A 24,402-nucleotide genomic window follows, 5' to 3' on the forward strand; every position below is an offset into this window, starting at 1 on the left:
CCACCTTTTCAAAAAGCAAGAAATAACTATCAACATCCGACTCTTCGAATGGAGGTACTACCCTCAACTCCCGACTAACATTAAACCTCTCGTCTCGATCTAACCCTAGATCTCTTCGCTCTTTCTTTAACTTCTCCATCTCCAAGTCATGTTCCCTCTGTTTCTGTTTCTCCTCATACTCTCTTTGCTTTTCAGCTCGTTCCCTCTCGTTCTCGGCTCGTTCCCTCTCTTTCTCGGCTACTTCTAGCTCTTTTAGCTGAATTTCATGCTGTCTTTGCTTTTCAGCTTGTTCCTGCTCTTTTAGCTGAATTTCATGCTGTCTTTGCTTTTCAGCTTGGTCCTGCTCTTTTTTCACCTCTAACCCATTTAGTTGGAGCTCCTGGTCCCGTTCTCTCTCTCTCTCTCAGCCGCTTCCCGCTGCTTTATTTTAAATTCATGTTCCAACCTTAATTTCTCCAACTCTAGCTGATCCATCCCACTAGCTGGTACTTTTTCAGGGATATTTTCCAATACCTCAGCTTCGAACACATTCTTCCCAATGTAATACTGAGTTATGGCCCCTCGCACCTTCCGCTTTTTCATGGACGACCTCACTTCTGTGAGGTCCAATCCCTTCGCCAAATTTAACAAGTCTGATTTGGTGGCCGCCTCTAGCGCCACCACAGTCGGTTTTTTCATAAATTCATCCACGTCCATCTTTGCTGGTTTCCCGTCTGGCTACCCGCGTACCAGATCCAAATTTTTTTTGACTTACAAACCCAATTCACTGCCCTCCCAATTTGGTTTCAAATCTCGAGACAAGGCCCCACGTTGTTATGTATCCCGTAACTGGATCACTTACCAGCAAAGATAGAGAGGTCCGCTGAAGTCTGATGGTACCATTTTCAAACGTTTTTATTTATAAAGGGGGCACAAACATAAGGTTAATACAAACATCCAGATAACATACGTCGTCAATACTCAATCTAAAGCGCAGGTATAGTAATAATCAATCAGAAATAAGCTCTATCGTTGTCTAGGGGATAATATATTGTCCATTTGGAAATATAAAAGTCATTCAAAAGTCTGCAGGCTTCAGCCTCTTGGGAACCGCTGGGTTTCCCGTGTTGGAGAGAGAGAGAGATTGGTGAGAAAAGGAACACTTGCCCGGGTCCTTACGAAGCAAAACCGTGGAATCAGGGGAGCAGGCTTCCCTGTTGTTAGTTAAAAGCGGTTTTCCGTGATTCCAGCAACTGACTCCCGATTCGGAATCTAACGCACGTGGCTTCCTTCAGAATGGCTTCCCGCTACGACGGGATCGCTATCGTGTCTCCTTGGTGCGTCTGAACGGATCGTCCCCCCCAGACCCTCCTTTATACTTCCTCACGGGATCGCAGGTGTCAATCAGGTTGCAGATGTCAATCTCTCTCTCAACCAGCCCACTTTGCCGGAGGGCTTTACACGTGGTCTTCATGAGACAATAGTCAAGGTCGCCTTATTCTACATCCCGGTGGAACGCGGGATTCAGCACGTCTCTCTCTTCTCTTGGGTCATTGAACCCACCGCCCCCCCCCCCCCCCCCTTCACTAGGGCTCTTACGATTCTCACAAAGGAGGGGGCTGGTATCATAACAGTAGATGTAGATGGAGTAACTCTCCTTCCTCAGCCTCTTGCGTTTCTTCCCTGCCTTACCCGCTGGTTTGGGCAAAGCTTTCTTGGCACCCTTCTTCGGAGCGGATTTCGCTGCCTCAGGCATTTCGTCCGTCGGTTTCAGACCCCGAAATAAGCAGACCTGGCTGGGAGCCCAAATTAAATAGGCAGCCCCCCACCCGAACAGTATGCTAATGAGGGATGGGAATGGTTTGGAATCCCAATGGCTATTTGAAGAAACGATTCATGCAGTCAAATAATTTGATTGGCTATGTGAAGGAACAGCACAACCAATCAGAAATCTCTCCACTGCCCATTGTTCGTTTAGGTAACACCGTGGACTGGGAACTGGCGCTGATCTGGTGAGTTGCCGCTGCCGGTTAATTTGGCAGGAAGGCAATCTAAAATACAAAATGGACAATAAAGTACAGGCGCAGTATTCGGCCATTCGATCTATGGTGTCTGCTAGAAAAGCAGATGGAATGAGAAAAACACACACTTGATAATATGAAACATTTACGTAATGAAACATGGCAGCAGGAGATCGAAGGTCCAATTGTCAGCATAAGAGACCCATTTCTGAGTGAGGTTGAAAGTCGTTTATTGTCAGATGCAACTGGTTTGTAGCAGATTCAGAGACACACAGTATCGGAGACACAACACTCACACAATAAAAACATACTCTACAGAATTATAAAGAGGGAACAGAATTTCAACAAGAGCCCATTGCAGTGTAAAGTGGTCAAAGTGGTGCTACTGAGGTGGTGATGAGGGTTGTCCAGGTTTGTTAAACAACAGATTGTCTCTACCCGTCTGAATCTGGTACAGTGTGAGAGTGTGGGGTTCATTCTGTATCTGTCAGTCTCTGGGACTGTGAGGGAGTTGGACCTCGCATTGTATCTTCCAATCTCTCATGCAGTGTAAATGGATAAAATTATTCCAGATTCATTCTTACAGTTGAACTCTTTGATTAAATCAAGTTTCCTTTTGAAATAAAATCATACAATGTGATGAGGCCACAATTAGCTTGGAAGAACAACATTTTCTGACTGGGTAGCTTCCAAACCGATAGCATGAACATCAAATTCTTGAATGCCTGGTAATGCCCCCATCACCAATTCCCCTCCCCTTTTTCATCTCTCACCTTGCCCACCCATCCCCTCCCTCTTGTGCTCCTCCCCCTTTTCTTTCTTCTATGGCCTTCTCTCTCTTCACCAATCAACTTCCCAGCTCTTTACTTCATTCCAACCCTTTCAGGATTCAACTATCACCTTGTTTTCTCGCTCCCTTATCCCCACCTTTTAACTCTACTCCTTGTCTTTTTGTCTCCAGTCTTGCCGAATGTTTTTGGAATGAAACATTGACTGTATTTCTTCTGTACTACAGATGTTGCCTGGCCTGCTGAGTTCCTTCAGCATTTTGTGTGTGTTGCTTGGATTTCCAGCAACTGCAGATTTTCTCTTGTTTGTGACACAGTGTTGTATATTGGTATCTCAGGGATGATGTATCTGGTTACATTGAACTACTCTGAATGGACTTTGCAGCAGAGCATCCAGAGCAACAAGACCAGACCATTGAATCCAACTCTGGGCTTGTGATAAATATGTAATTTCCCTCGAGCCTCTGTGTAGGAGGGTTTGAATGGTGTGTATCATGTAGGAACATACCAGCTGATAGAATTGAGAATGATATTCACTTTAGATATGTAACCAGTGTGTCCACAGTGATCAATGATGGGGCCTCTGTCTGATCAGATTAAAACACACACGGGCTGATCAGATCGCTGATAACATGAATGTTGATGCAGTTGTGGGTGGTGAGGAAGGTTTTCAAACAGACAGAACTGGATGCAGACCAGTTGGAAACCTGGATGGCGAAATGGGGACAGTGTTTAATCTGGACAAGTGTGAGGAGGTTTATTGGTCCAATGTTGGAGGAAACTCCGCAGTAAATGGCAGCCCCCTTAGGAGCACTGAGGGATCTTGATGTGTTCATCCATATCATTCTGCAAGTGACATTGAAAGGAAATAAACTGCTATAAGGATCACAGAGGGAGAGCAGTGAGAGGATGGGGTGTCTGTGTAGATTAATGTAATGGGTGGAAACATGCAGAATTAACAATCACCAACATTGAGTTAAGTTTCTCTTTAAAAGGCTGGACAGTTGTTAATTACGTGAATTTTTTTTAAACCGTGCGTTGTTTCTGTGTTTGGAGGACAATAAATGAGTTGTTATGGTTATCCTTAAACAAAATGCCTCATGCCATTTTATTTGTGAAAACCCACAATAACATACTGGGTACCAGTAGCATTCACATCACAAGAATACCACAGTGTCAGTCTGCAACGAGAAAGCCCGATCACATTCTCTTCAGGTTCAATGGCATTGTTGACTCTGAGTTTACCACCGTCAAATGCCAACAAATGTGTGTTCTTAGTAGGTCTGTGGGAGATACCTGGGATGTGAAGCTGTACTAATGGAGAGAGACAAACTGAGCCAAGTCACAGCTTGATAAAGGGCAGAGAGGAAAACAGAATCTAATGTTGTGTCCTTATGCCTGAACTATTCCCAGTTAGAAGTGTTGATCCTCCAAATTGTGTTCAGCCTCACTGTAACAGTGTTACATCAGACATCAACATAAATACTAAAATAATCTTAGCTGATATATTGTCTTTCACCTGTTGATCTTCTTTGCAAACATTTCACAGGGTAGAAAAGGCAAAGAATTTCTGTCTGAGAATTTCAAACACAACAGTGTGTCAGGTCTGATATGTCTGCCAGTTCCCAGCATTTGAAGGCTACCAATCATTGAATGTGAAGGAGATGGTTGAGAAGACAGCACGCCAGTCTGAGCAAGGAGAACCCCAATACATGGACATGTCCTTGATCTGACCTGATAAATGGCCACAGAGTTGATACCAATAAACTGACAATCACCACCTCTCATTTTGCAAGGGATTCACCAGGCCATTGAACCTGCAGATACACCAGCCAGTTCACAGGCGGAGAGGCCATTCACCTGCTCCGTTTGTGGGATGGGATTCATTCAGTCACATGAGCTCTTACACCATCAGCTGGATCACACCGGTGAGCAGCTAGACTTGGCTCAGATGTCTCTGTCTCTCAGTATAGCTTCACACCTGTTCCGAGCATGGGAAGAGATTCATTCAGTTCACCCACTTTGTGAGGCTCCAGTGAGTTTATAATACATAGAGGACCCACTTCAGTCTTGTGTCAGCAAATAAATTTACTCAGTCATCCCACCTGCTGAAACACTGGCAACTTCACATCAGGGAGGAAGTTGAAATAAGCTCTAGGTGAACATTTTAACCATCATGGTGACTGAATCTAGTTGGAAGTTCATGTGAAACTGTTAATGTCAGATTCTGCTGATATTGTGACTGAACCCCGGTCACTGAGCATTGGATGGTTCGTTCTGCTAGTGTTAGCCTTAAAATACCCTGGTATTAATATTGTGGATCTATGACAAATTAATCAGCTTTATTTCAAATCCTGTGTCTCAGGTGCTTCCTGCCTGTCACACAGCTAATGTACAGTAGAGAGGCCACTCATTCCATCTGGTACCAGCTCATGTTCCTATACCACACCAGAGCTTTCAACTCCATCCTGTTGTTCACCTCTCACTCAGGTGACTCAAGAGGTTTACTTTGAATTAAATCCATAACATTCTGGAAACTGCAGATGAATTCACTAGTGTTTTGTCCCAAATAGTCTTCATTCCTCACAGCTCTGGACCAAGGATGAAGCCTTGTGTGGGTAAAATCTTTCCAGAACATCGAAACATAGAAAACCTACAGCAAAATACAGGCCCTTTGGCCCACAAGGTTGTGCTGAACATGTCCCTACCCTAGAAATTACTAGGCTTACCACAGTCCTCTATTTTTCTAAGTTCCATGTACCTATCCAAATGTCTCTTAAAAGACACTATCATGTCTGCCTCCACCACCATTGCCGGCAGCACATTCCACACACTCACCACTCTCTGAGTAAAAATCTTACCCTTGACATCTCCTCTGTACCTACTCCCCAGCAGCTTAAACTTGTGTCCTCTTGTGGGAACTATTTCAGCCCTGGAAAAAAGGCTCTGAATATCCACATGATCAATGCCTCTCAACATCTTGTACACCTCTGTTATGTCACCTCTCATCCTCCGTCATTCCAAGGAGAAAAGGCTGAGTTAACTCAACCTATTCTCATAAGACATGCTCTCTAATCCAGGCAACACCCTTCTCTATCTCCTCTACCCCCTTTCTATGGCTTCCACATCCTTCCTGTAGTGAGGCGACCAAGCTCAGCACAGCAGTCCAAGTGGGGTCTGACCAGGGTCCTCTCTATCTGCTGTTACGTATTCGGGCAACAATAATATAGATGAGTTAGGCAAGGGGTTTTATAACGAAAAACACGTTTATTAAACACTGATAACAAACCCCCTTCAAATGTAAACAAACCCAAACAATGGTCCGAGCTCAGCTGCTGGCAGCTGGTCAGACAGTTCTTAATAGCTTTGCAGTCTCAAACAGTCTTTAAAGTAGTATTGAAAAAAACAGTTCTCCAAAGCGAATTGCCGAATGAAAACAGTTCAAATAACGATATGCCGACAGTTCAAAAGCTCACGGTACTTTTAAAAGGAGAGACTTTTTAAAGCGATGTAAATTCTCTTCCACGTCGATGTCCTTCGATTCCCAGCGTCGAACTCCCACGTCGAATTTTATTAAATATAACAACTTAAAGTGACTGACCTCTCTTCCACACTATTCTCAAACCCTTTCTGGTCATCCCAGGGGTCAACAGCGAGAATAGTCAACGAAATCCTTCCGAATGAGGATCACACAAGGTCGAAGTCAATCCATCGAAAATCGATTTTTCTTGATCTCCAAACTTCACTCTCCATTAGCAAAGAAACCGTTGGCTCTGACCTTTTAAACTTTAGGCATTATATAAAACTTCATTTTTAACTAAACTGCGTCATCACATTAAATCACACAGTGATATGAAGTCATCTTGGCAAATCCAGCCACGAACTGCCCCACCCGACAGGGTGGGTCTTCCTTTTATACCCTGTAGAAAAAAAACCTGTCACATGACCTCTACTGGCGGGAAAATGACATCACTCCACCATTACCTCATGTCCAGTATAACTTCAACCCCAGTCACGTGACAAGGGTACCACCGTCACGTGTCACGGGTACGTAACACCTCCCTCCAAAAAAAAACATTTTTGGTCTGACAAGAACAAAAATTTTAACAATTACTTACAAAAAAAAAACAAATGTATAAATTACATAACATACACAATATACAATACAGTAGGAGTGTTACAATAAAAAAAAACCACTCCAAAAAAAAACATTGTACATTCAATATCGAGATAGACAATCAGCAACCACATTATCTCTACCTTTAATATGAGTTATCACAATATTGTACTCTTGTAACATCAAACTCCAATTTAACAATCTTCTGTTTTTGTTTTTCATCTTACTCAGAAAAACTAACGGATTATGATCAGTGTTACCAATAAGTGGTTTTTGAGTTGTACCAACATATACCTCAAAATATTCCAAAGCCAAAACAAGAGATAACAATTCTTTCTCTATTGTTGAATAGTTTCTTTGATGCTTATTAAATTTCTTAGAAAAGTAAGCTACTGGATGATCAACCTCATCACCCTCATTCCTTTGCATCAATACTGCTCCCGCAGCTTCATCACTAGCATCTACAGCTAATGAAAAAGGTTTTTCAAAGTCAGGTGCCTTAAGCACAGGTTGTTCACATATCATTGTTTTCAATTTTTCAAATGTTTCCTGACAAAACACTGTCCATACAAACTTCACATTCTTCTGCAGAAGATTAGTTAATGGAAGGGCAACATTAGCAAAATTCTTACAAAATTTTCGATAATATCCTACCATTCCCAAAAACCTTCTGAGAGTTTTTTTCCCCGTCGGAGTGGGAATTTCCAAAATTGCCTGAACTTTTGCCTGAACAGGAGCTACCTTACCTCGACCTACAACATAACCAAGGTAAGTCACAGTAGCATGTCCAAATTCACTCTTGGCTAAATTAATAGTCAAGTTAGCTTTTGAAAGCTTTTCAAACAATTTCTCCACCGCAATAATGTGTGCTTCCCAAGTATCATTTCCTGTCACTAAATCATCAATATAAGCATCAGTATCTTTCAAACCCTGAATCACAGAATTAATCATCCTCTGAAAAGTACCTGGGGCATTCTTCATCCCAAATGGAAGAACATTATACTCATATAACCCAGATGGAGTTACAAATGCAGAAATCTCTCTACCTCTGTCCGTTAATGGAACACACCAATACCCTTTCAATAAATCAATCTTTGTAAGGAACTTTGCTTTTCCAACCTTATCTACACAATCATCTACTCTAGGAATTGGATATGCATCTGTTTTCGTTACAGCATTCACCTTTCTATAGTCCGTACAAAACCTAATACTACCATCAGGTTTTGGCACCATAACACATGGCGAACTCCAATTCGAGTTAGAATGTCTAATAATATCATTCTCTAACATGTATTCAATTTCTTTCTCAGCAAGTTCACATTTTTCCATGTTCATCCTATATGGATGTTGTTTAATAGGTTTGGCATCTCCAACATCTACATCATGTGAAGCTATAGTAGTCCTTCTCGGAACATCTGGAAACAAATCCTTATACTTAAAAATCAATTCCTTCATCTGTTGTTTCTGCTCTAGCTGTAAATGTGCTAATTTCTCATCCATATTTTCCAAAATAGTCGAATTAGGTAACCTAACAGAAACAATGTTAGATTTAGAATGAAAGTCAGATGAATCATCTATCATGTTCCCAGTTAAATCCAACTCATTCTCACTTACCACAACAGTCACAGTATCAGATTGTTTCTCAAAATATGGTTTAATCATATTTATGTGGCAAAGTTGTGTTGACCTTCTACGATCTGGAGTTTTTATTACATAATCTACATCATTAACTCTAGACACAATTTCATAAGGTCCATGAAATCTAGCTTGTAAAGGATTTGTCTGCACTGGGAAAAGAACCAACACCTTATCTCCAGGCTTAAACATCCTCATCCTAGCTTCCTTATCATACCAAGTCTTCATTTTCTCCTGAGCCAACTTCAAATTTTCCTTGGCTAAGCTACAAGCTCTATGTAACCTGTCCTTAAATTTCAAAACATAGTCCAACAAATTAGTATGCACTTCCTTACTAATCCATTGTTCCTTCAATAAAGCTAAAGGTCCTCTAACTCTATGTCCAAACACAAGTTCAAATGGACTAAAACCTAAAGATTCCTGTACCGATTCCCTTACTGCAAATAAAAGTAAGTTTATACTCTCATCCCAGTCACTTTCATTCTCCACACAATATGTCCTAATCATATTCTTGAGAGTAGAATGAAACCTCTCCAAGGCACCTTGCGATTCTGGATGGTACGCAGACGAAGTAATTTGTTTAGCTCCCAATTTATAAACTATCTGTTGAAACAATCCAGACATAAAATTACTACCTTGATCAGTTTGTATTTCCTTAGGCAATCCAAAATAAGTAAAGAATTTTATAAGAGCCTTCGTCACAGTTTTAGCTTTTATATTCCTAAGTGGTACTGCCTCTGGAAACCTAGACGAAGTACACATGATAGTCAACAAATACTGATAACCAGTTTTTGTCTTTGGTAATGGACCAACACAATCTACAATAACTTTAGAAAACGGTTCACCAAATGCTGGAATACGTTGTAATGGAGCTACTGGTGTAACCTGATTTGGTTTACCCACAATTTGACAAGTATGGCACGTCTTACAAAACATCGCCACATCTTTTCTTAAACCAGGCCAGTAAAAATGTTTTAAAATCTTGTCCACAGTTTTCCTTACCCCTTGATGTCCACCTAAAGGCACACTATGAGCTAAAGTCAAAATCTCATTCCGATAAACTTTAGGAACAACTACCTGGTAAACAACATTCCATTCCTCACTTGCAGGAATTGTAGGCGACCTCCACTTTCTCATCAACACTCCTTTTTCCAAGTAATATCCTACTGACACCTTCTCAATTTCACTACCTAGTAAAGCTTGTTCCCTTAATTTTACAATCTCAGGATCTCTATTCTGCTCTGCTATCATCTCCTTCCGAGACAGAGATAAATCTTCATAGTCAGACTTACTCCCAGAATCTTGTTCAAACAACAAAGGTAAGAAAGTTTCTGACACATCCTCAAAACTCAAATCCTGAGTTGAACAGTCATGAGTAACAACCTCATTCTGCACATCAATCTTTTTAGCCATTGCTCTAGTCACAACACAAGAAAAATCTGTGTTAGAATTCACCTCTGGTTCCTCTGATTCCATTGTCAAATGCACTTCAGGAAAAACTTGTCCACCTGCCAAGTCATTACCTAACAATAAAGAAATACCCTTCACAGGTAAGCTATGCTGTAATCCTACCTTAACAAATCCTGTAACTAACCCTGACTTTAAATTTACTTCATGTAAACGTACAGGCATAAAATCACTTCCAACACCTCTTATGTAATTTACCTCACCAGTATCACTCTCTTCATTAAACTTCAACACACTATCTAACATCAGTGATTGAGAAGCTCCAGTATCCCTAAGAATCTTTATTGGCACCAGAGTAGATCCTTCTTTCAAGGATACAAACCCTTCAGTTATAAAATGATTATATCCCTTTCTAACTTTGTCAGACTCTAACAAATCCTCATTTGTGTTTACCAAACCCTGTAACTTTACAGGTGCTTTAGTATGTTGCACACAAGCATCTGGAACTGCTTCCTTCTCTTTCTTTTTCAATTTGAAACAGTTAGCTATTACATGGCCAGGCTTCTTACAATAGTTACAAATAAGACCAAACTGTCTTTCCTTCACAGGTTTTCCTTCCTCCTTACCTCTCTCATTAACCTCTGATTTAATTTCTAATTTACCTGGAGTCTCCATATTATTTTTCCTCTTAAAAATTCTGCCCTGAGGAAATTTATTCTTATGGATTAAAACATACTCATCAGCTAATCTAGCACAGTCCTGCAATTTATCAGTATCCCTCTCATTTAAGTAGGTCCTTACTTCAACAGGAATGCTTCTTTTAAATTCCTCCATTAAAATCAGCTCTTTCAAAGTCTCATAGTCCTCATTTACATTTTTAGAAGAAACCCATCTCTCAAAACACATAGCTTTATCATAGGCAAATTCCACATAAGTCTTTTCCACAGACTTTTTCAAACTCCTGAATCTTTCCCTGTACGCTTCTGGGACCAATTCATACGATTTGAGAATATTTTCCTTCACAATATCATAATCTAATGCTTGTGCAGCAGTTAAAGCTGTGTAAACGTGTCGTGCCTTGCCTTTGATTACACTCTGTAATAACACTGACCATTTATCTTTCGGCCACTCTGACATCCGAGCAATAGTTTCAAAATGTTGAAAATATCTCTCCACTTCTGTTTCACTAAATGGAGGGACCAATTTAATTTCTTGGCTAGCAACAAACGGTTTTTTAGAATCAGCAGACTGTTCTACAGACCTTAACTTCTCCATTGCATATTCAAAATCTCTCTGCTTTTGTTCAGCTTCCAATTTACACCTTTCTAACATCATTTGTTCAATTTGCAACTGCATCTCCAGATTACTTATTGGAAACGATTCTAAAATCGATTCTTCAAAATGACCCGAAGCCACAAAATGTGATGCGATCTTTCTCTGTATTACAGCTTTTGAAGTAGTTGGCAAGATCCCTTTAAGATGCAACCGATTAGCAAGTTCAGAGACTTCAGTTTTTTTCGCCTTCGCTAACAAATCCGCGACTGGCGAATCCAGAAACTCATCAATATTCATCGTTGCCGAATACCACTCACAAGCCAATCAAACAAAAAAAAATCGAGCAATCCCCGTTACCAAAACACCGATTCAAAATTCAAAAAACTTTTCAAACTCAAATAATTCAATTCCGAACGTAGCCCCCATAATTATGTTACGTATTCGGGCAACAATAATATAGATGAGTTAGGCAAGGGGTTTTATAACGAAAAACACGTTTATTAAACACTGATAACAAACCCCCTTCAAATGTAAACAAACCCAAACAATGGTCCGAGCTCAGCTGCTGGCAGCTGGTCAGACAGTTCTTAATAGCTTTGCAGTCTCAAACAGTCTTTAAAGTAGTATTGAAAAAAAGTTCTCCAAAGCGAATTGCCGAATGAAAACAGTTCAAATAACGATATGCCGACAGTTCAAAAGCTCACGGTACTTTTAAAAGGAGAGACTTTTTAAAGCGATGTAAATTCTCTTCCACGTCGATGTCCTTCGATTCCCAGCGTCGAACTCCCACGTCGAATTTTATTAAATATAACAACTTAAAGTGACTGACCTCTCTTCCACACTATTCTCAAACCCTTTCTGGTCATCCCAGGGGTCAACAGCGAGAATAGTCAACGAAATCCTTCCGAATGAGGATCACACAAGGTCGAAGTCAATCCATCGAAAATCGATTTTTCTTGATCTCCAAACTTCACTCTCCATTAGCAAAGAAACCGTTGGCTCTGACCTTTTAAACTTTAGGCATTATATAAAACTTCATTTTTAACTAAACTGCGTCATCACATTAAATCACACAGTGATATGAAGTCATCTTGGCAAATCCAGCCACGAACTGCCCCACCCGACAGGGTGGGTCTTCCTTTTATACCCTGTAGAAAAAAAACCTGTCACATGACCTCTACTGGCGGGAAAATGACATCACTCCACCATTACCTCATGTCCAGTATAACTTCAACCCCAGTCACGTGACAAGGGTACCACCGTCACGTGTCACGGGTACGTAACACTGCAATATGACTTCTCGGCTTCTAAATTCAATTCCACTTTTGATGAAGGCCAATACACTTTATGCCTTCTTAACCACTGAGTCAACCTGCACAACTGCTTTGAGCATCCTATGGACTCGAACCTCAAGATCCTGCTGATCTTCCACACTACCAAGAGCCTTACCATTAATACTATATTCTGCCATCATATTTGAGCTACCAAAATGTATCATTTCACACTTATCTGGGTTGCTCCATCTGCCTCTTCTCAGCCTAGTCTTACACCCTATCAATGTCCCGCTGTAACCTCTGACAGCCTTCCATACTATCCACAGCACCTCCAACCTTAGTGTCCTCAGCAAACTCACTAACCCATCCCTCCACTTCTTCATCCAGGTCATTTATAAAAATCTCAAAAAGTAAGGGTCCCAGAACAGATCCCTGAGGCATTCCACTGGTGACCGACCTCCGTGCAGAATACAACCCATCTACAACCAGTCTTTGCCTTCTGTGGGCAAGCCATTTTTTGATCCACAAAGCGATTTCCTCTTGGATCCCATGCCTCCTTACTTTCTCAATAAGCCTTGCATGGGATACCTTATCAAATGTCTTGCTGAAATCCATATACACTATATCCACTGCTCTTCCTTCATCAATATGTTTAGTCACATCCTCAAAAAATTCAATAAGGCTCATAAGGCACGTCCTGCTCTGAACAAAGCCATGCTGACTACTTCTAATCAAATTATACCTCTCCAAATGTTCATAAATCCTGCCTCTCTATCTTCTGCATCAACTTACCAAGCACTTTGAGGTAAGACTCACTGCTGTATAATTTCCTGGTCCATCTCTTCTCCCTTTCTTGAATAAGGGAACAACATTCACAACCCTCAAGTCATCTGGACCTTCTCCCATCCCAATTGATGATGCAAAGATCATCGCCAGAGGCTGAACAATCTCCTCCCTCGCCTCCCACAGTAGCCTGGGTTACATCTTGTCTGGGCCCTGTGACTTATCCAACTTGATGCTTTCCAAAAGATCCAGCACATACATTCTTTCTCTTAACATCTACATGCTCAAGCTTTTCAGACTGCTGGAAGTCATCACTACAATCACTAAAATCCTTTTCCATAGTGAATACTGAAGGAAGGTATTCATTAAGTACCTCTGCTATTTCCTCCGGTTCCATACACACTTTTCCACTGTCTCATTTGATAGGTCCTATTCTTTCACGTCTTATGCTCCTGCTCTTCACACACTTGTAGAATGCCTTGGGGTTTTCTTTAATCCTGCCTGCCAAGACCTTCTCATGGCCCCTTCTGGCTCTTCAAATTTCCTTCTTAAGCTTCTTCCTGTTAGCCTTTAATCTTGTAGATCTCTAACATAACCTAGCTCTCTGAACCTTTTGTAAGCTTTTCTTTTCTCTTGACCAGAATTATTACTGCCTTTGTACACCAGAGTTCCTGCACACTACCAATACTTCCCCGTCTCATTGTAATGTACTATTGCAGAACTTCACTCAAGTATTCCCTGAACATTTGCCAGATTTCTTCCATACTTTTCCCTGAGAACATCTGTTTCCAATTTAAGCTTCCAATTTCCTGTGTGAAATGGGTAAATATCCAATGGAGCAGAAACAAGTGGGGTCAGCACAAATGAGGGCTTTGTGGCTCTAGATGTGATGGAGGCTCCAGTTTATGGGGAGTAGAAGCAGGGAACCAGATCAGCAGGATGAGGCTACAAATGAAAGTTCAGCAACATCTGGAAACTGATTGACTGAAAAAAAAGAGATTTATGTTTGCAAAATGATGGAGGGACTCGGTGGCCTGGGCAGCATCTATGGAGAGGAATAAATAGTGAATATTATGGGCCAAGGCACTTCATCCTATCTAGACTGTTTATTTCTCTGCTTTGATGCTGCCTGACCTGCTGAGTTCCTGCAGTACTTTGTGTGTGTTACTTTGCAGTTTATTCTCAGCATCTGCTGAACCTTGAGTTTCATATCTGCATTTCTAAGTCAGTGGGACTTTGACAGTTGTCGTACAAAATGCCTGTTGACATTGAGTAATAAACAGGAGAAAATCTGTAGATGTTGAACACACAAAATGCTGGAGAAACTCTGCAGGCCAGGCAGCATCTGTGGATAAAAGTACAGTTGGCGTTTTGGGCCGAGATTCTTCAGCAGGACTGGAGAAAAAGCAATGAGGAGTAGATTTTAAAGGTGGGGGAGGGGAGAGAGAAACACAAAGTGATTGGTGGAACTGGGAGGGGGAGAGATGTAATAAAGAGCTGGGAAGTTGATTGGTGAAAGAGATACAGGGCTGGAGTAGGGGGAGTCTGATAGGAGAGAACAGAAGGCCATGGAAGAAAGAAAAGTGGGTAGGAACACCCGCGGGAGGTGACGGGCAGGTAACGAGAGGGAAAAGGGGATGGGGAATGATGAGGGAGAGGAGGCATGACCAGAAGATCAAGAAATCAATGTTCATGCCATCAGATTGGAGGCTGCCCAGAGAGAATACAAGGTGTTGTTCCTCCTACCTGAGTGTGGCCTCATTGCGACAGTATAGTAGGCCATGGGTTGACATCTCCATTGAGTATATTGTTTGTGGAAGCTTGCTGTGTTGAAGTAGATCCTGAGTTTTCTGCATAAAAACATTGACTGTTTTTGGGACATGTGTTGTGGAACCAGCACCTGCCCCCTCAAATTAATCCAGTATATTAACAACAGCACATCACCTCCCATTTCCAAAGTATCATTCAACAATTCTATTACCATATATTCCATATGATTACACAAATGGGATATTAGTGATGTTGGTCTATAAGTAGTAGGATCCAACAGGGGTTTCCCAGGTTTTAGAATGGACACTACAATTGCAATTTTCCATGAGGGAAGATGGCCTGAAATCCAATTATGATTCAAAAATGTATTATCTCAAGAGAGCTGTGGCCATATGTTTAAACATGCAATAACATGTATCATCCTTTCCTGGAGCCGTCTGACCTGTACTGTTAATAGCTTTCGTAAATTCACACAAAGAAAACTCTGCATCACTATCATTGTTACAGCTGGTTTCCAACACATCAGGGTATTCTCCTAAAAGCTTATCCCTACATTGTTTAGTCTCTTCATTATCTTGATTATGAATTACAGCAAATGACTGAGCCAGTAACTAAACCCTCTCCAATTCAGTAACAATTGTATCACCTTCTTTAATCAATACTGGGAACCCTATGAATCCCTCACCCCCATTTTCTTAATCATTCCCCAAGCATCTCCAAGTTTAATAGTCCTTCCAATTCTAGCACAATATGACCTCTAGTAAATCTTTTTCACAACCTTCATTACTTTCTTCACCACGGCCTGTGACCTGTTACACTTAATAAGATCACGTGGAAAGTGATACTTCTTAACTTTCCGAAATGCCATATTTCTCTCAATAATTGCCTCAGCACACTCCTCCGTCCACCATGGTACAGCCTTTCTCCTATTAATACACTTTTTAATATGAATCTCTTCCAGCAAATTTGAGGAATAATGTGACAACCTTTCTTTGCAGAAATCCACATCATCCTCAACATTCAATCCACACAGATGCTCCGTTCATCACATAAAACATTAAAACTTCTCCAATTTGCTTTACCAAAATTCCACCTCCTGAAAGTGGCTTCTTGTCCCCGATATAAATCTAAACCCAGGCTTATAAATAGAGGAATATGATCACTCCCCAATGTTTCATCTCTCATGACATTCCACTCACTCACTGCAGCCTGAATGTTTGAAACTAAAGTTAAATTTACAGCAATTTCAGAACTATTATGAACATTAAATCTCATAACTGTCCCACCAGTAAGACACACAAGATGTGAAATATCTAAAACTCTTCTACAATCAAACCATGACCATCATTCTGAGAACAACCCCACAGTGAACTCTATGCATTAAAATCCCCACAGCATGCAACCCTTAGTGAGCTGGAGCTACATATACTCTCCAACAAATCAATCGAAAGCTTTCCACAATGGTTATAATAATATACCTCTTTAATGTCGCTACTTGTTGAATCAAATACTTCTACAAGTGTCTCATACATTTCATTTACATCCACAACTGTATGCCTTCTCCCTTTCTGTATAAAATTTGCAACAGCACCTCCTCTACCAACTAATCTATCACGCCTAATTACAATATAATCCTGGAAGGAAAATTTAAATGTGGTAACAACCAGGTTTTCTGAATACATACATCAGATAGATTAGATATATCAGAAATAAACTTGAAGTCTAAACCATTAAAAATTCTGGCTTCTAGAAATACGCGCGTTCGACCTTCTTATACCGTCTGGAGGAATGTAGCGGGGCGTTTATGATTGGTTAAACAGTGCCTTATCTGATTAGAAAGAGAAAATGTTCCAATCAGAGAGCTGCTTTATTCACCAATCAAGACACAGCAACGGTATAAGCGCGGAAAATAATCGTCTCACCGCCGAAATAAACCGAAATTTGCAAAAGACCGCCAAAAAGGCCTTTGTTGCTGCAATTAAACTATAAACAGGTTTGCTTGTCGACCCTTTACCCCCGTTACTGAAGTCCGACACATTTAAACCAAGTGTAGTTAATATTGCGACGGTATCTGGAGATTTAGTTCACCGATTTCTTTCAATTGATAAATGATTGGAATAAAACAGATTCTCAGCTTCTGTTCGCGGACGGTCTTTGTGTAAACTCAAGTCAGTTTACCAACGTGGGCCCTTCAGAAAGAGGAGCTTTAACAAATACTCTGAACGAACCGTGAGTATTCAACTCTCGCGTTGGAATGCGGTTCAGAGAAGTAACCAAAATGGGACAAAGCTTAATGAACTGCATTCCCCAAAGTAATTAAACCAGAAACAATAATTAGTGCCTTCTTCAGAGAATCCTGATGACCGAGAGGAAATGACAGGGAAGGGGTGCGTCACGATTCCGTGCCTGTGCAGTACGCAGGAATGTAACAGAGAAATCGGGATTCTACTGAAGAGTGGACAGCAAGTTCTGAGTAACGGAGATAAGATTCTGAATGATCGCATCAAAAAGAATTTTTAAAATTTACCTCAAATCCATGTCTCAATAGTCTGTGACTCTTTTAATGAAACTGTTAGTGGCTCTTAAAAGAGCCTTTGATTTTCCTGTTTGTTTTGTCAGTAAACTTGTCTTTACTTGGAGCTGGTGTACTTGGTCACCGCCTTTGTTCCTTCGGACACGGCGTGCTTGGCCAACTCCCCGGGCAGCAGCAGGCGCACGGCGGTCTGGATCTCCCGGGAGCTGATGGTGGACCGCTTGTTGTAATGGGCCAGGCGGGAAGCCTCACCCGCGATGCGCTCGAAAATATCGTTCACGAATGAATTCATGATGCTCATGGCCTTGGAGGAGATGCCGGTGTCGGGGTGAACCTGCTTCATCACTTTGTAGATGTAGATGGCGTAACTCTCCTTCCTCGACCTCTTGCGCTTCTTGCCAGACTTGCTCGCCGGTTTGGACAGAGCTTTCTTGGCGCCCTTCTTGGGAGCGGGTTTCGGTGGATCAGGCATTTCCTCGTCGGTTTCAAACACAATAATAAGCAGAAGCTGTTTGGAGCGCGGATTAAATAGGCAGCGCCCAAAGTGGTATGTTAATGAGGATGGGAATGTTGAGCATTTCCATTGGCTGTTTAGAGAAATGAATCACCAATCGGAACGCAGGGGGATGGGAAGCGGCGACAATGTGTGGCGGTTACCGCTGTCCTTTAATGCGGGAGGAAGTACAGAAGGGCAGAGACAGGCGGGGGTGCGGGCTGAAATTGAAAAGGGAAACGCAAATTTCAAAAGCAGAATGCAAATAAAATCAGATGAAATATTGTCAAATTAAACACTAAGACGTTTAGTTCGTGACACAGGGCAGCAGCAGAGCGAAGGAGAGATTTGGACATTTCAATGTAAAGTTCAAATCGAGTTTATTTATGCCCAGGCGAAAGGAACAACGTATTTGTAGCAGCATCACAGACACATTGCATCAGACACAACATTGACAAGAAACACTGTCTTGCGTTTATCCCATGGACCAAGATAATGAGAGGCATGTAATTCTGCATGTGTGGGAATGTGAGATCTTGTTACTTGGCTGTATTTTTACCATTTGGAGAGTACAATGTTCTGAGGCCTAGTAATCAGGCTTCACCTCCAAGTAGGGTTCAACTTCCCTACTTTAAATTTACATCTGTCTTTATTTTGCATCTGTGTGCCTGGGATTGCATGGGTTAAATTAACAGTGTTTACTGCAGTACAAACTAGTAAATTAAGGTTGTGCAGATTCGTCCATAATTCAGAAATACAAAAATCTCTGAAATCCAGAACTTTTTCTGCTGACATGACGTCACAAATGGAGAATTTTACAAGGATTAAATGGCTTGTCATATGAAGAGTGTTTCATGGCTCTGGGCCTCTCTTCACTGGAACTTCGAAGAAAGAAGGGTTACTGAATTGAAACCTATCAGATAGTGAAAGGGCTTGATTGAGTGGATGTGGAGAGGATTTTTCCTGTGGTGGAAGTGTCTAAAACCAGACCACAGAGCTTCAAAATAGAGGGGCATCCTTTTAGAATGGAGATGAGGAGGAGTTTCTTCAGGCAGAGAGTGGTGAATCTGTGGAATGTTTTGCCACAGGCAGCTATGAAGGCCAAATCACTGGGTATAGGCAGAGATTCATAGATTCTTTAGTGGTCATGGCATGAAGAGATACAAGGGAAGATAAGAGCTAAGAGGAAAAATTGATCAGTGATGATGACATGGCAGAGCAGGCTCGATGGCTGAATTCTGCTCCTATATCTTATGGTCTTATGGACTTAGTGAGAAAAACTCTTCCAGAGACTGGTGATCTCAGCTTTGACACAACCCAGCACCTGAGGCTCCAGATTACTTATACAGGGAATACAGAAGTTCTTGGTTCTCTGATTAAAGATATATCATCTCATTTCCATCCTGAATGCATGTCACCTTTAATATATTTAATGTCTAATTCCCTCAGATAAGATTCAAATGCATAATTACGGAATCGTTTCTCTGAACGAGTAAACTGATTTCTGTCCGAGACAGATAAAAAGATTAAGATTATCTTAATGCATTCAGGATTTGAGGTAATCACCGACTGGAAAGGCAGAATCGCAGGTATATTTCAAGCGGAACCGATTAATGTTTCAAATGTAACTCAGCCTACTGTATTGATAAAAATAATTAAAATGTTGTGGACACGACTCCCTCTGTGAAGCGGTGGGTGGCTCTTAGAAGAGCCTTTGTTTTGTGCTCGGAAGGAAGTGGGAGTTTTTCAGCCGCCGAAGCCATAGAGAGTGCGGCCCTGGCGTTTCAGAGCGTACACCACATCCATGGCAGTGACCGTCTTGCGCTTGGCGTGTTCAGTGTAGGTGACCGCATCCCGGATCACATTCTCCAGGAAAACCTTCAGCACCCCGCGGGTCTCCTCGTAGATCAGACCCGAGATCCGCTTGACGCCGCCACGGCGAGCCAGACGGCGGATGGCCGGTTTGGTAATGCCCTGGATGTTATCACGGAGCACTTTACGGTGCCGCTTGGCTCCGCCTTTGCCCAGTCCTTTGCCTCCTTTCCCTCTGCCAGACATGATGCTGCTTCACTCAGGTCGCTGCTCAGTGACAAACCGACTGCTGCTGTCTCCTTTTATACACAGCGCCCCGACCTGCCCGAGAAACGCGCAGAGAGACAGAGGCGGGGAGGGGAGGAGACAGAGTCAGAGTGACGGACAGAGCCGAGAGCGGCCTCTCATCGTCCAGCTCCGCCTTCACTTTAATACACCGGCCAATTTCCAACGGTTTATCCGCAACACAGCGCTCGAGCGGAAAAAAAACACTCACTCACACACCACGTACAGTCTGGAAGATTTCTGGCAATTTGCTGATTCTCCTGCTTTGAATTATAGGAAGTGCTTTTCCATTTCGCAAATAGGCGAGGACCTCGGTCTGTCCCTCCCCGGCCCCATGACCAGTGCGAGCGCCCCCCCACACACAGCAATTGGTGGCCGAGGGTGCAGTCACTTCCAGTGATGAGAGGGTTAATTCATCAGAACAATTGCTCCTCTGGGTCGCGCTGGAAATGACAGTCCGGTCACATAAAGGAACAGGATACATAGGCAGATATAAGGATATATAGACCACGCTTCTGGTGTCTTCTAAAGCCCAGGTAAAGTGGTGGCTGAGGAGCTGGTGTGAAGTGGGTGGGGCTTCAGCTACAAGGCCTCTCGAAGGGAAGGTGGAACGGGTACATTGAGGAGGGGAGCTTTCTTCGTGCTACACGGAAGGGGTTAAATGAGCAGGGATGAGGTCCTAGAAAGTGATTTTCGCGAACTCGGTAAAAAAAAAGCAAGACCTCCAGGATTGCAGTCTCGAAATTATGCCCCAAACCTTGTGCTGAATGTGGTGAGAAATCGATATTTCGTGCAGTTTAAAATTGTTGCTGAGGAACTGATGCAGGAGTGAGGGCTTCAGATTCATGGATCAATGGGCTCCCTTCCAGGTAGGTGGGAGACCGGGACAAACAAGACCATTTGCATCTGAACCGGAGGGGAACCGATATCCTCACCAGGAGGTTTGATGGTGTCACTGCCGAGTTTGAACTCGAGTAGCAAGTGGGAGAATGTATGTATGACAAGACAGTCTGAAAAGAACGAGAGCCAAGGTCAGTCTAATATACATAGTGGGCTGAAATGAGTTTATTTCAACATTAGGAGTATTCTGTTGTTGGAGGGACAGGGCTGGCAGCTCATCCCTCCTGGGTTTCATTGTTTTACACATGAGTTGTGATCGGGTGGGTTTAACAGGAGCAGAGGTTACCCCACTGGGAATGTCACAACAAACTGGAGGGCTCATTTACAGAGGCAATCTGCAGTTACACTGATAGGATTATCATACTGGCCCCCAATGACCAGTGCATGGACTTTATCTTCCCTAGAATTGATTGGAACTTGCTTAATACTTAGATGTACAAGATTTTTAAGAGTGTTTGAAACATTATGTACAGAGCCCAACGAGAGGAGAGAACAGGAGGAATTAGTTTTGGGAAATGAGCCAGGCCAGCTGACAGCTAAGAGTCAGTGAATATTCTGGGATCTTATTTGTTTTCTTACTGATGAGGATGAATAAAATCAGATCTTGTATGAAGGTACTGAATTGCAGGAGGGCAGGTTAGTACGGAGTAAGACAGAAGCCAAGGGGCATTGATTGGGAGCAGCCACTGTCAGACAAGTCCACATCTGACATGTGGGAGTTGTTTAAAGACCAGCAGATCCGATTTTGATATTGAGGTACAAGATTTATCCACATTTGAAAAGGCATGGCTTGCTTAAGGACAATCAGCATGGTTTTGTGTGGGCAGATCACACTTGACAAAATTGATCGAGGGTTCGGTGGTGGTGATACACATTATAAGTTATAAGAGTAGAATTAAGCCATTTGACGTATCAACTCTGCTCTGTCATTTCATCTTGGCTGATACATTTTCCTCTCAGCCCCAATCTCCTGCCTTCTCCCTGTATCCCTTCATGCACTGACCAATCAAGAATCCATCAACTTCTGCCTTAAATATACCTTAAGTCTTGGCCTCCACAGCTGCCGCCTTTGGCAATGAATTCCACAGATTCACCACTCTCTCTAAAGAAATTCATCCTCATCTCCATTCTAAAAGGATGTCCCTTCTAAAAGGTTGTGTCCTCTGGTCTTAGACACCCCCATCCTCTCCATATCCAGTTTATCAAGGCCTTTTACCCATCGATAGGTTTCAATTAGTCATCCCTCATTGTTCTAACTTCTAGGGAATAAAGGCCCAGAGCCATCAAACACTCTTCATATGACAAGCTGTTTAATCCTGGAATCATTTTTGAGAATCTCGTTTGAAACCCATCCAGTTTCAGCTCATCCTTCCTAAGATAACGGGCCCAAAACTGCTCCCAATACTCCAAGTGAGAGCTCACCAGTACTTCATAAATCTCAACATTACAGCCTTGCTTTTATATTCTAGTCCACTTGAAATGAATGCTAACATCATATTTGCCTTCCTCACCAAAGATTCAACCTGCAAATTAACCTTTAGAGAACCAGCACAATGACTCCCAAATCCCTCTGCATCTCATTTTTTGTATCTACCCTCCATTTTGAAAATAGTCAACCCTAATATTTCTTCAACCAAAGTGCATGGCCATACACTTCCCAATTCTGTATTCCATCTGCCACTTATTTGCCCATTCTCTTCATCTGTCTGTCCTTCCCTATTTCCTCAAAAATATCTGCGCCTCCACCTCTCTCTTCATATCATCTGAAAATTCGGTAACAAATCCATCAAATCCATCGTCAATTTGGATAGGTATATGGACAGGAAAGGAATGGAGGGTTATGGGCTGAGTGCAGGTCGGTGGGACTAGGTGAGAGTAAGCGTTCAGCATGGACTAGAAGGGCCGAGATGGCCTGTTTCCGAGCTGTAATTGTTATATGGTTATAAGAGACAGGTGGAGGTGGAGTTATTTTTGAGGAAATAGGGAAGGACAGGCAGATGAAGAGAATGGGCAAAGAAATCATTGACATATAACGTAAAAAGAGTCAGTCCCAACATCTTGGTGCTTGATGAGGGCAAGTCTGTGGACATGATCTCTATAGACCTTTGTGGGATTCAATATAAATTGCAATTTCAATTCAGAAATGGATTCCTCAGAAGGCTATTGTTATGAGTGATGAACAGACCTGATGGACAATGGGGTGAAGGGTTAACCATTCGCAACCCCCCTCCTGAAAACCACGAACAATTACAGTTGTTATGCTGACCATAAGAAAGAGAGATGAAAGACAGGCAAGAACATCTGCGACAGATAAGAGAGAGAGGTAAATTGCAGATTAACTGTATTGTGACTCCTTTTTGAATTATTTACTGTTTTGCTGCAAGGACAATAGTTTGCTCATAAACATTCCTCAGTGGACTGAAGGAGTGGCCTGATTTGATGGACACAGTCATTCAGAATTGACGGATAGCTGAGACCACGTTGGTTGGGATAAAAGACAGGTCTGGAGAGGCACCCTCCAGACACGCCAGTGGACACTGATTGTTGGAACCCACAAGAAAGGAGGGGGCTTCGAAGACCGAACCAGGAGGTCGGTCATTAAGGCAATCAGTATAAAAGCAGGGCCGGTGGGGACTTGTGTGTGTGTCCACTCATGCCAGAGTGACGAGTCCACCCCAGAAGAACAGTCTAGCAGAAGGACAGAAGGGTCAAAGCTGAATGACCACCATAACCACGGTGCAACGGAATCAAAAGGCAACAGGAAGGTTTGCTGACTGCAACTGCTTTATCGCTCGCTCGCTCTCTCTCTCTCTCTCCCCCAACAATTACAACTCAACAAGCATAACTACCTCAGCACTCATGAACTGAACTGTACTTTATATTCTATGACAATTCATTTACCCTTAGACATCGATAGAGCTTGTTTATTATTGATTATTATTATTCCTACACTTTTAGGTTTATCACTGCTAACTTGTTTTATATGTATATTTGCATTATTGATATGGTTTTGCTTATTTTTATTAATAAACACCTTTAGTTTGGTACCAGCAGACTCCAACGGATTCTTCTTTCTCTGCTGGTTAGACACCCAGTTACGGGGTACGTAACACTATGTAGGGCTGGAAGTCCGTGTGCAGTGGTGATCCACAAGGACTGATGTTGTGAATTATGCTGTTTGTGATATATATCGATGTTTGGATGAAAATGTTGATGGGTGGATTATAAGTTTACATGTGACAGCAAGATTGGTGGAATTGTGGACAGTGTAAATATTGATTATGCACACAGTGGGATATAGATCACAAACAGATATGCAGAAAAGTTGCA

General features: G+C 42.1%; 1 protein-coding gene and 1 pseudogene across 1 annotated transcript in view; one reads left to right on the forward strand and one right to left on the reverse strand.

The window, feature by feature from the left end:
• Positions 1 to 24,402, forward strand: part of LOC140717854 (uncharacterized) — a 966,201-nt pseudogene that overhangs the window by 151,164 nt on the left and 790,635 nt on the right.
• The window catches only part of LOC140717799 (histone H2B-like), a 49,025-nt gene continuing 42,265 nt past the window's right edge, over positions 17,643 to 24,402 (reverse strand). Inside the window, exon 3 of the mRNA XM_073031523.1 lies at positions 17,643 to 18,296. Coding sequence (XP_072887624.1) covers positions 17,680 to 18,054 — 375 coding nt within the window. The 5' untranslated portion in view covers positions 18,055 to 18,296 and the 3' untranslated portion in view covers positions 17,643 to 17,679. The remainder of the gene's footprint in view (positions 18,297 to 24,402) is intronic.

Source organism: Hemitrygon akajei, chromosome 28 (genome assembly GCF_048418815.1).
Source record: "Hemitrygon akajei chromosome 28, sHemAka1.3, whole genome shotgun sequence".
NCBI classification, from domain to species: Eukaryota; Metazoa; Chordata; class Chondrichthyes; order Myliobatiformes; family Dasyatidae; genus Hemitrygon; species Hemitrygon akajei.